We start from the raw sequence: 12,019 nt of genomic DNA, 5'->3' as shown, positions 1-12,019 counted from the left end.
CTCAGTTGTCTGGTATGAACACATTTCTGTAAATACCATGAAATAAGTGCATTAAAAATAATAATTTTAAAAACTTGCTAAAAATCAATGTGAATTATAATAGCTGATCGCTATTATTTTTTAATATTTTGAGACTATCTTTACAGAATGCTTGATGATTGGCAAACATTCACTTAAAGTCTGAAATTGAATATGAACTCCAAATGTATATTTATTTGTGTTCATTATTTATAGAGATACAATTGTAGTTTTGTGAATAATTTTTCATTTGCAGTTTGCAAGACATATCAAGAAATCTGAAGGCCAGAAAATTCCTAAAGTGGAGTTGCAAATATCAATTTATGGAGTAAAAATTCTAGAACCCAAAACAAAGGTAAGGCTTATTTTTGAATGCTAGAGACATTCTAATCTTTAATTAATTGCAATTATATTTCTATTTTCACAAATATTTAAAAATTTTTTGCAACCCTGAACTGTTTAGTTCTGAGTTAAGGACAAATTGAAACTATAGGATTTTTAGAAGTGAAAACAACTTTTGGAATTTCATTATAAGTGATCTGTTCTTCAGCTTGTTTGGGATATAATATTAATAATTTATGCTAAGTGTATTCAACAGTGTTTGGACTTGTATTTGGGAATTTTTTTTCAGGAGATGTGAAAGAGATGCATACAGTGTGGTTCACTGAGTATGAAAGAAGATAAAAGCTGTGTGTTGCTTATTAAAATATTCTGCATTGACTTCTATTCCTGTAGATGTAATCAGTGTGTATTAGTTTTCTGGGTGGCCATAACAAAATACCACAACTGGGTAGGTTAAACAGCAGAAATTGTTTTCTCACAGTTGTGGAGGCTGGAGTTCTAAGATCAAGATGCCAGCAGGGTTGGTTTCCTCTGTGGCCTTTCTCCTTGGCTTGCAGAGGGCTGCCTTCTTGCTGCCTGTTCATATGGTCATCTACCTGTGCACGCACTTATCTGGTGTCTCTTTGTATGTCCAGTAAGGACACCCATCAAATTGGATAGGCATCATACTCGTAGCCCCATTTTAACTTAATTACCTTTTTAAAGGCCTTTTCTCCTGTTCAAATTAAAACTGGACTAATTAAATTTGGCAGACTTTATTTGAAGAGATAATGATTCATGAATCAGGCAGCACTCGAAACCAGAAGTTGTTCAGGAAGCTTTGCCCAGCAGCAGTGAACATGGAGCTTTTTATAGGCTGAACACAGAAATCAAAGTGATGACTCACCAGATTGGCTACAGCAAGGCATCTACCTTCAATGGGCATGGTATGATGAGCTGGCTGCCTGTAATTGGCTAAAACTTAGCTGTGTATTATACTTCTAAATTAGTGTTCAGCTTATTTACATACTAGTCAGGTTGCAGTTTGTTATTTAGGAACTCAAAGTACAGAGACAACCCAGGTGAATGGCCTCAATCTTACTTAATTTAGCACTCCAGCTATAGTCTCATTCTGAAGTGCTGGGGATTACAGCTTCAACATGTGAATTTTGGGGAATACAATTCAGCCCATAACACAGTGTAAACTTAAGTTTCTTGTGTTTAAGGGCCTCAGACCCTTCAAAGCAAATAAAATATTTTAAAATATAATCTGTTCTGAATTCAAATTAATTAACATGTACTTGTTTTGAACTAAAGTGTTTCCTTCCAAAAGTCCTGTGTTGATGCCTTAACCCCTAATGTGACTACATTTGAAGATAAGGCTTTCAAAGAGGTAACTCAGGTTAAATGAGACCTTAAGGGTGGGGCCCTCATCCAATATGACTGGTATCCTTACAAAAAGAGGAAGAGACACCAGGGATACATAAACACAGAGTAAGGCCCACATGAAGACACAGAGTGAAGGCAGCAATCTGCAAGCCAAAGTGAAAGGTTCCAGAGAAACCAAACCTACCAACATCTTGATCTTGGACTACTAACCTGCAGAACTATAAGAAAATAAATTCCTGTTGGATAAGCCACCCAGTCTGTAGTATTTTGTTATGTCAGGCCTAGTAAACAAAAACAGTACTTTATTCACAATGCCTCAGAGTTATTATTTAGTAATTTTGATAGGACTATATTAGTCCATTTGGAAAAATTAGCATTTAACTCTATTTTATAAATACATATTGTCAAAGCATTCTTCTAACACTAGCATACATATCGAAAAATTGATTCAGATCAATGGCATACCTTCAACTTTCCATATAAAAAAACAATGGCTTTCCTTCAAACTTTTCAAGAAATGAATTTAAGTCTTCTCACAGTTATCCTGGCTAAACTTCTCTATTATTCACCCTCAATATTCAATAACGAACAAATTTAGTTATGGCAATTCTAAAATAGCTACTGCTAAAGTGGCTAAAACAGAAAAAATCAAATGGTGAAAAGATAGTAGAGAGCTGATTCAAGCAAAGTGGAATATACGCAGTTTGCTAGGAAACAAGGCAATTGAAAGCAAGGCATGAATGAGATTAATTCATTAGGCAGTTAGCAGTTACAAAAAGAACAAGAGCCCAAGGAAGCAATAAATTACAGAAGGACAATGCAATCAAAATGTAGCAACCAAATGTAGTCTTAAATGTCATGAAAAAGAAAAATAATCCTATTCCTATATCTTCTTTTCAAAATTAAAAGATACATAGTGGCAAATGTGTAGCCAGGATAGGGTATTTGTAGGGCCATGCTTATGTTGAAAGTTTTTTTCTAAACCATATAAATTAGGTAGCTGTTTTGCACTGTGTGTACATGTTTGTGTGTGTATGTGTAATTAATTATTCTTATTTTCAATTTCTTATCTGATGGTTTGAGGCTTGTCACAGCACACGTTGAAATTTGTAAAGCTGATAATATACTTTATGTGCCATTCTCATATGTTCTTCTTATTTTTTATTTGAGTCTACCTATGGTGTATTTTAAACTCTAAAAATTTCACCACATTCATGTATCATAATTTACTAAATCATTGTTTTATTACTGAACATATGGAATGCTTCAAATTTTTCCTTAGTTGATAATCTTGTTTAAATATTTACAAAATACAAACACGATTAAATGGAGTATGTAAAGAAAACTTCTTTGGGTTTAGAATTCATAAGTTAATAATGGCACGTCATTAGAAATGCATAAAATGCTAATTGATTAAAACACTATAAGATAACCACCACTAACTGCCACTACAAGATGGCTACCACCTATGTTTATAGGGTATATGTGTGTGTAAAGAAAGACAACAATGGATCATGTAATGCAAATGTGGCACCTTGTTACCAGTTGGCTAGGTGAAGTGTATATGGGTATGCATTGCAACTTTTTCTATTATTTCCTGCATGATTTCATCTGATATTTTAAATGAAACTATTTATTCCAATGAAAGATATGTGAATTGGCTGGGTGTGGTGCTTACACCTGTAATCCCAGGACTTTGGGAGGCCAAGGCTGGAGAATCACGAGGTCAAGGAGTTCAAAACCAGCCTGGCCAACATGGTGAAACCCTGTCTCTACTAAAAATACAAAAAAAAAACCCAAAAAAAAACAAAAAAAAAAAGCTGGGCGTGGTAGCAGACACCTGTAATCCCAGCTACTCAGGAGACCGAGGCAGGATAAGCACTTGAACCCAGGAGGTAGAGGTTGTAGTGAGCCGGGATCGGGCCACTGCACTACAGTCTGGGCGATGGTGTGAGAATCTGTCTCAAAAAAAGAAAAAAAAAAAAAAAAAAAAAGAAAAGAAAGATATGTGAAAAGCTCTTTTAAAGACTTAATCAACAAGTTATGCTATCATATCTATTTGCTTTTTCTTCCTTGGCTTCCTGACCACTTGAAGAAACCTCCCTTTATGAATTCCAATTCACCAATAACTTATGGTTTGTTAGGTTACTTCTTATACCTGCTCTCCTGATCACTGGTTATCTGGACTAAGGATAATTTGTTTTAATAATTTTAAATATTTGTAAATATAAAGACAGAAATACCAAACTTTTTTAAAAAAATATCATATGATACTGTAGAGTGAGGAAAAACCAAAGTGAATAGAGTCAAAAATTACGCTGGGCTTAAAAAAAGTCTGTGGTACAGCAATAGTACAGAATAGAGAAGACTGTAGGATTAAACCTGCACACCTACAGCTGTCTGATTTTTGACAAAGTCAACAAAAATAACAAATGGGGAAATGATTATTCAATAATTGGTGCTGGGATAGCTGGCTAGCCATATGCAGGAGATTGAAACTGGATTTTACCTTTCACCATATACAAAAATTAACTCAAGATGGATTAAATATTTAAACATAAGACCTTAAAGTATAAGAATCCTGGAAGAAAACGTAGGAAATACCATTCTGGACATTGGCCTTGGGAAAGAATTGATGACTAAGTCTTCAAAAGCAATTGCAACAAAAACAAAAGTTGACAAGTGGGAGGTTCTGAGCCGCAAAAGAAACTATCAACAGAATAAACAGACACCCTACAGAATGGGATAAAATATTTGCAAACTATACATTTAACAAACATCTAATATCCAGAAGTTATAAGGAACTTAAACAATTCAACAAGCAAGAAATGATAATAACCCTGTTAAAAAGTGGGCAGAAAACAGGAGCAGATCCTTCTCAAAGAAAAGCAGCCATCAAACAAACAAAAAAAATGTTCCATACCACTAATCAAAGAAATTAAAATCAAAACCACAATGATATACAATCATCACCATACAGACTAACTGTTATTAAAAAGTTTAAAAAATAACAGATGCTAGTGAAGTTGTGAAGAAAAGGGAATGAGTATACACTGTTGAGGGAGTTGTAAATTAGTTCAACCACTGTGGCGAGCAGTTGATTTCTCAAATAACTGAAAACAGTTCCCATTTTCCAGTAACCCTATTACTGGGTGTATGTTCTTGGTATATATCCAAAAGAAAAACAAATATTTACATCAAAAAGGCATACACTCTCATTTTCTTTGCAGCACTTTTCAAAATAGCAAAAATATGGAATCAACCTAGATGCCTCTCAATGGTGGATTGGTTAAAGAAAATATGGTACACATACATCATTGGAACACTGTGCAGTCATAGAGAAGAATGAAATCATGTCCTTTTGCAGCAACGTGGATGCATCTTGAGGCCATTATCCTAAATGAATTCATGCAGAAACAGAAAACCATACACCATATGCTCTTAGTTATAAGTGGGTACTTATATTGGGTACTCATCAATATAATGATGAAACCGTGGATTATGAGGGCTACCAGAAGGAGAAGAAGGGATGGGACATGGGTTTAAAAACAAACTATTACATACTATGCTTAGTACCTCAGTGATGGGATTATATGTATCCAAAACCTCAGCATCATGCAGTATACCCTGGTAACAAACCTGAGTATGCACGCCCTGAATCTAAAATAAAAGCTTAAAACAGTCTGTTTGGTGACAAAAAGATAAAGGGAAAGGTAGTAAGAAAGTAGATGATTCCCACCTACTATTTTTATTGTTGGAAAATCATATTTTCAGGTTTCTACCAATAAATTTATCAGTTGACAACCTATCAATTATATGATTCTGTTTCTTAAGATTTTAATATCAAATCTACATGCTTCACCCAACCTAAGCCTCCTTTACAAAATATCAGTGAGGTGGGTTTAAAATCAACAAGATTAGCCAGTAGACTTCATTATCCTATATTGCCTTATCAAAATTAATAAAGCCAATGCTTTTCTTTCCTGTCCACAAATCTCAATTTCCTATCAAGACTTTTTAATATTTAATAATTAATTGATATTAATTAACATTAAATTGGTACCATTAAACTATTTAATATTAAAATAATTATTATTTAATATTTAAATTAATAATAGTAAATTACTAGTTAATATTAAAATTAATTTCAATTTTTTCTGTTATTTCTGCTCTTTTTTTTGTTGTTTTTTAGTAATTTCAGTTTTCATTTTAGATTCAAGAGTTACATGTGCAGATTTGTTACCTGGGCATACTGCATCATGCTGAGGTTTGGGATGTGAATGATTCCATCACCCAGATAGTGAACACAGTACCCAACAGTTAGTTTTTCAACACTTAACATCCTCTTTTTCATCCCTCTATAAGTTTCCAGTGTCTATTATTGCCATTATTATGTCCATAAGTACCCAATGTTTCTCATTTATAAGTGAAAACATGCAGTATTTGTTTTTCTGTTTCTGCATTAATTCATTTAGGATAATGGCCTCTAGCAGTATCCATTTGCTGCAAAGGACATGATTTTGTTCTTTTTGTGGATACATAGTATTCTGTGATATATATGTACCACATTTTCTTTGTCCAGTCTACTGTCGATGGGCACCTTGGTTGATTCTATGTCTTTGCCATTATGAATAGTGCTGCAATGAATATGTGAGTATATATGTCTTTTTGGTAGAAATATGTGTCTTTTTTTGGATATAGGTCAAGTATATATACGCAGCAACAAGGTTGCTGGAAAACAGTAACTGTTTTGAGTTCCTTGGGAAATCTCCAAACCTCTCTCCACAGTGGCTGAACTAAACTGTATTCCCACCAATAGTGTCTAAGCATTCCCTTTTTATCATACCCTCACCAGCATGTTGTTTTTGACTTTTTAATAATAGCTATTCTGATTGGTGTGAAATTGTATCTCATTGTGGTTTTGACATGAATTTCTTTGATGATAAGTGATGCAGAGCATTTTTTCATGTTTGTTGCCTGCTTGTTTGTCTTCCCTAGAGAAGTGTCTGTTCTTTTGCCCACTTTTAAATAGGGTTATTTGTTTTTTGCTTGTTTAATTGTTTTAAGTTTCTATAGATCAGGGTATGAGACATTTGTTGGATGCATAGCTTGCAAATATTTTCTCTCATTCAGTTAAGGTGTCTGTTTACTCTCTTTGATAATTTCTTTTGCTGTGCGAAAGCTCTTTAATTAGGTTCTACTTGTCTACTTTTGTTTTTGTTACAATTGCTTTTGGGAACTTAGACAAAAATTCCTTGCAAAGCTGATGTCAAGAAGGGCAGTTACATTGTTTTCTTCTAGGATTTTTATAGTTTGAGGTACTACATTATTTAATCCATCTTGAGTTAATTTCTATACATGGTAAAAGGTAGGGGTCCAGTTTCATTCTTCTGCATATAGCTAGCTAGCTATCCCAGCACCATTTGCTGAATTAGGGAGTCCTTTCCCCATGGTTTATTTTTGTTGACCTTGTCAAAGATCAGATGGCTGTAGATATGTGGCTTTGTTTCTGAATTCTCTATTCTTTGCCATTGGTCTATGTGTCTGTTTTTGTACCGGTACTATGCTGTTTCAGTTACTATATAGCCTTATAGTACAGTCTGAAGTCAGGTATTGTGATGCCTCCAGCTTTGTTCTTTTTGGTTAAAACTGTTCTGGCTATTCAGCCTCTTTTTTGGTTTCATATGCAGTTTAGAAGTTTTTAAAATTCTAATTCCCTGAAAAATGACATTAATCATTTGACAGAAATAACAATAAATCTGTAGATTGTTTGGGCAATATGGTCATTGTAATAGTATTAATTCTTCCAATTCATGAGCATGGAATATTTTTCCATTTGTTTCTGTCATCTTTGATTTTTTTTTCAGTAGTGTTTTGCAGTCTTTCTTGTAGAAATCTTTCACTTCCTTGGCTAGATGTATTGCTAGGTATTTTATTTTTTTGTTGACTATTGTAAATGAGGTTGCAGTCTTGATTTGTCTCTTAGCTTTAATGTTATTGTTATACAGAAATACTACTGACTTTTGTACATTGATTTTATATCTTGAAATTTTACTGCAGTTGTCTACTATCAGTTACAGGAGCCTCTTGGTGGAATCTTTAGGATCTTCTAGATATAGAATCATATGGTCAGTTAAGAGAAATGACTTGACTTCTTATTTTACTATTTTGAAGTCTTCTCTTTTCTCTTATTGACTAATTTCTCTGGCTAGGACTTTGAGTACTATGTGGAATAGGAGTGGTGAGAGTGAGCATCCTTGTCTGGTTTCAGTTCTCAAGGGAAATGTTCCAGCCTTTGCTGGTTCATTGTGATGTTGGCTGTGTGTTTGTCATAGGTGATTGTTACTATTTTGAAGTATGTTCTTTTAATGGCTAGTTTGTACAGGGATTTTATCATGAAGGAATGCTGGATTTTTTTTTTTTGAAGGCCTTATCCACTTCTGTTGATATGATCATATGGTTTTTGTTCTTAATTCTGTTTTTATGCTGAATTGTATTTATTGATTTGCATATGTTGAACCAACCTCTCATTCCAGGAATGAAGCCTTCTTGGTTGTGGTTAATTAATTTTTAAATGTATTGTGGGATTCAGCTTGAAAGTATACTGTTGAGAATTTTTGCATCTATGTACATTCGGAATATTGGCCTATAGTTTTCTTTTTTCACTGTGTCTTTCCCATGTTTTTGGTATCATAATTATGCTGGCTTCATTGAATGAGTTAGAGAGAAGTTCCTCCGCCCAGTTTTTTGGGAATAGTTACAGTAGAATTGGTACCAGCTCTTCTTTGCTGGTCTAGTAGAATTTGGCTCTGAGTCCATCTGCTCTGGGGCTTGGTTTGGTTGGTAAATTTGTTACTACTGATTCAATTTCAGAATTTGATATTGTTCTGTTCAGAATTTCAATTTCTTGCTGATTAAATGTTGGAAGGTTATGTGTTTCTAGGAATTTATCAATTTCCTCTAGATTTTCTAGTTTGTGAGCTTCAAAGTGTTTGTAATAGTCTCTGAGGATTTTTGTATTTCTATGGGATCAGCTGTAACATCACCTTTGTTGTTGTTGTTATGTTTTGTTTTGAGATAGAGTCTTACTGCAGTGCCCAGGCTGGAGTGCAATGGCAAGATCTTCGGCTCACTGCAACTTCCTCCTCCCAAGTTCAAGCGATTCTCCTGCCTCAGCCTCTTGAGTAGCTAGGATTACAGGCACACACCATCATGCCCAACTAATTTTTGTTATTTTTAGTAGAGACAGGGTTTTACCATGTTTGCCAGGCTGGTCTTGAACTCCTGACTTTGGGTGAACTGCCCGCCTCAGCCTCCCAAAGTGTTGAGATTGCAGGCATAAACCACCATGCCTGGCCCCTTTGTTGTTACTCATTGTACTTATTTAGCTCTTCTCCCTTTTTGTCTTTGTTTATGTAGCTAATGGTTTAGTGATCTTGGTGATCTTTTCAAATAACCAACTTTTGGGTTTGTTTATTGTTTTTATGGATTTTTTAAAATCTCAGTTTCATTCAGTTACACTCAGATTTTAGTTATTTATTCTGCTAGCTTTGAAGTTAATTGATTTTTGTTCTTCTAATTCCTCTAGGTGTGATATTAGATTGATAACTGGTGATCTTTCTAAATTTCTGAGGTATGCATTTAGCACTAATAGCTAATTTTTAAGAGCTTAAATTCTCTTCCCAGATGTGAGTTTTTAAAATTCTTAATGGAAAAGAAGCATCTCTATTTTAATTCCTACCAAACCTGGAGAGTAATCTTGGAGTTTTAAAATCCTTGAGATATTTTATATATTCAATTATATTGTATATTACTATAGAAAAACTATTTACCCTATGTTACATATAATATAGAGTATATGACTATGTACCCATATTTATAAAGTGTCATTTCTTGAATGCACTAAAAATGTAGGAAATCTAAAAAAGGGATTTATAAGCTCTGCTGAGCACCAGTGTCCCCAAGACATTTCTAAGAATGCCAATTGCTCTGTGTGTGTGTGTGTGTGTGTGTTTAGTGAGAAAGAGAAAGAGACAGTCCTCAGTTCTTAGATACAACCTAATCATAGACATTCACAGACATGCATTTAGGAGCTGCTCTTCAAGGACACATACTTAAGTGAAACAGAAACAAATCCATATTTCATTTTAGATATATGTTGCTATTTAGAAAAAAAACAATTAAATGTGATACTTCTAAAATAAATTTATTTATAGTTAAACATACATGTGTAAGACAGGATTTTTAAATGTATTATTAACTAACATAGACTGTCTTTATACAGCATAGAATCTTTATTTTTCTTTTTTACTTGGATGAATGAAATTGAAAAATGAAAATGAAGTAAATGCAATCTCAATAGCAATTGGCTCCTATATCTTTCTTTCTGTGTCCTTTCCCTTTCTGCTTTTCTCACTTGTCCTCCAAATGAAGATTATAGTGTGCTAGAAACAGGTGATGTCGATAGATCAATTGGGGATAAAATACTGATTTTTTTTGTTCCAACTCCAATAAAATATCATTGATATTATAGCCTATGTGTTTTTATTATGATTATTGTGTTCCTGGGTCTCTTTATCCTTACCAAAAATTATTGCTACATTTCAAATTCATAATGATCAGTCACAATAATAATAAAAAAACTGATAAAAATAATAAAATTACGGGTTTCAGCTCCCAAGACTGTTTTAGGAAGATACCTTTGCTAATCCAAACAAAGCTTTGGATGATTCATCACTGATCATAACCAAACACTTCCTGTTATTATACTTGTTGGATAAGTAAATGAGAGACTATGTAGATTTCAGTACCAGCTAAGTGAATGTTGTGTTTTGCATGTTACTCATAATTTCTCCCATCTGTGGAAAAATGAATTTTTTCCTATACTGTATAGTAATAATGTTTTCTCTTTATCATAAACATGGTTTTACAATTAATAAGCTGGTATAGACCTCCTATCAGTATTTCAGAGCTATAGTGTAGCAGAGGGCTGTTATTTAATTGACTATATTGTCATTAAAAAAAAAAAAGATCAGTAAGAAAAGAAACTGTTCTAATAGGCAAAATATAGAAAGAAGATAGTCTCAAACAAATATGGTGATTGTCCTTCGATACTCTACACATAAGAAAGGAAAGATGCTCCCATCAAAAGCTAAGTAAATCAAGTACCTCTTCTTAGAATTGGTTCTCCCTGTTTTTAAACAGTTGAATTAGGCTATCTAGTAATGTTAACAAGCATTACAATCACACAATCTACTGCCTCATTTTAATTTTCACATCTACCAAGCAACTATGTTGTGGCTTACCATTTAGTTTGTATACAGGGAAATAATGCATTGCTGTAGACAGTTTTCTTAGCATATTTTTTGTATATTGTATTTTATGTATTTATTTTCAGTCTGTTGAGCAGTTATGTAAATCAAGGTAATAGAACAAATCTCAGCAAGTTGACACATCACACTGTGAACTGAGAAGGTTAAGTGTCTTCATGATACCAATGATTCTTATCTTGATCGGAAACTTTGAGATTTTGATTCAACTGAAGTAAAAACAATGAGAATTTTTATAGCAAGCCCCCCAGATATTTGTGCTACAAGTTGTCTGAAGCCACCTTTGAGAAACTCTTCTAGTTATAACCTAAAATAAAGCTTTCTCGGGGGATATTCAGCCAGCCTTCCTTGGATGAAACTATAGTTGCTTCCATTTCCAATCTTTCAAAACACCCACTCAATATTATGTTGGTGAACTGAGTTTCTGAATGATATTTATAGTGTTATAATGTGTCTTAGGAAAATATGTTTATAACTACAATATAAAAGGGAATCATTGATTTTTCTACTTGTCATAATCAAAAACATTGAATTTCTTTTCTACCTCCAACATGTTTCGGAAGATTGTGAAGAATGAATAATGAATATGGATGATCTAAATGAATATAAAAAGTGTCAAATGCTCCATCTTTTGACTAAATAGTAATTTTAGAAACATTTATTTTATATAAATATTTTTATTTTAATGTTGTATATACCTGTTATTTTGTAAGTTATATAATTTAATGTGGGTGTCTATGTGTGGGTGTGTAAATATATGCTGCAACTATATCTATCTGGTTGCAGTATTTGTCTTCCGATGAGCAGATTTGACTCAGTGATTTGGAGACTGGATATGTATACCATTCATGTACCGCTTCATGAAAAATACCACAGAAATTCTAAGGATAAGACTTCCTAGACATAAGAGGTTCAAGAATGTATGAGTAACCATAAAATTATATAAAACAAAATTTAATACG

At 33.4% G+C, this 12,019-nt stretch overlaps 1 protein-coding gene across 31 annotated transcripts in view; it reads left to right on the top strand.

Moving 5' to 3' along the window:
* The window catches only part of GULP1 (GULP PTB domain containing engulfment adaptor 1), a 287,119-nt gene that overhangs the window by 226,767 nt on the left and 48,333 nt on the right, over positions 1-12,019 (top strand). For all 31 annotated transcript variants that reach the window (XM_032292703.1, XM_032292700.1, XM_032292686.1 and 28 more), the window contains one exon: positions 275-373. In XM_032292703.1, coding sequence (XP_032148594.1) covers positions 275-373 — 99 coding nt within the window. The remainder of the gene's footprint in view (positions 1-274; positions 374-12,019) is intronic.

Source organism: Sapajus apella, unplaced genomic scaffold (genome assembly GCF_009761245.1).
Source record: "Sapajus apella isolate SASKATOON/1434 unplaced genomic scaffold, GSC_monkey_1.0 scaffold28, whole genome shotgun sequence".
In the NCBI taxonomy this organism is placed as follows: Eukaryota; Metazoa; Chordata; class Mammalia; order Primates; family Cebidae; genus Sapajus; species Sapajus apella.
This window is presented reverse-complemented; position numbering and strand designations above follow the sequence as displayed.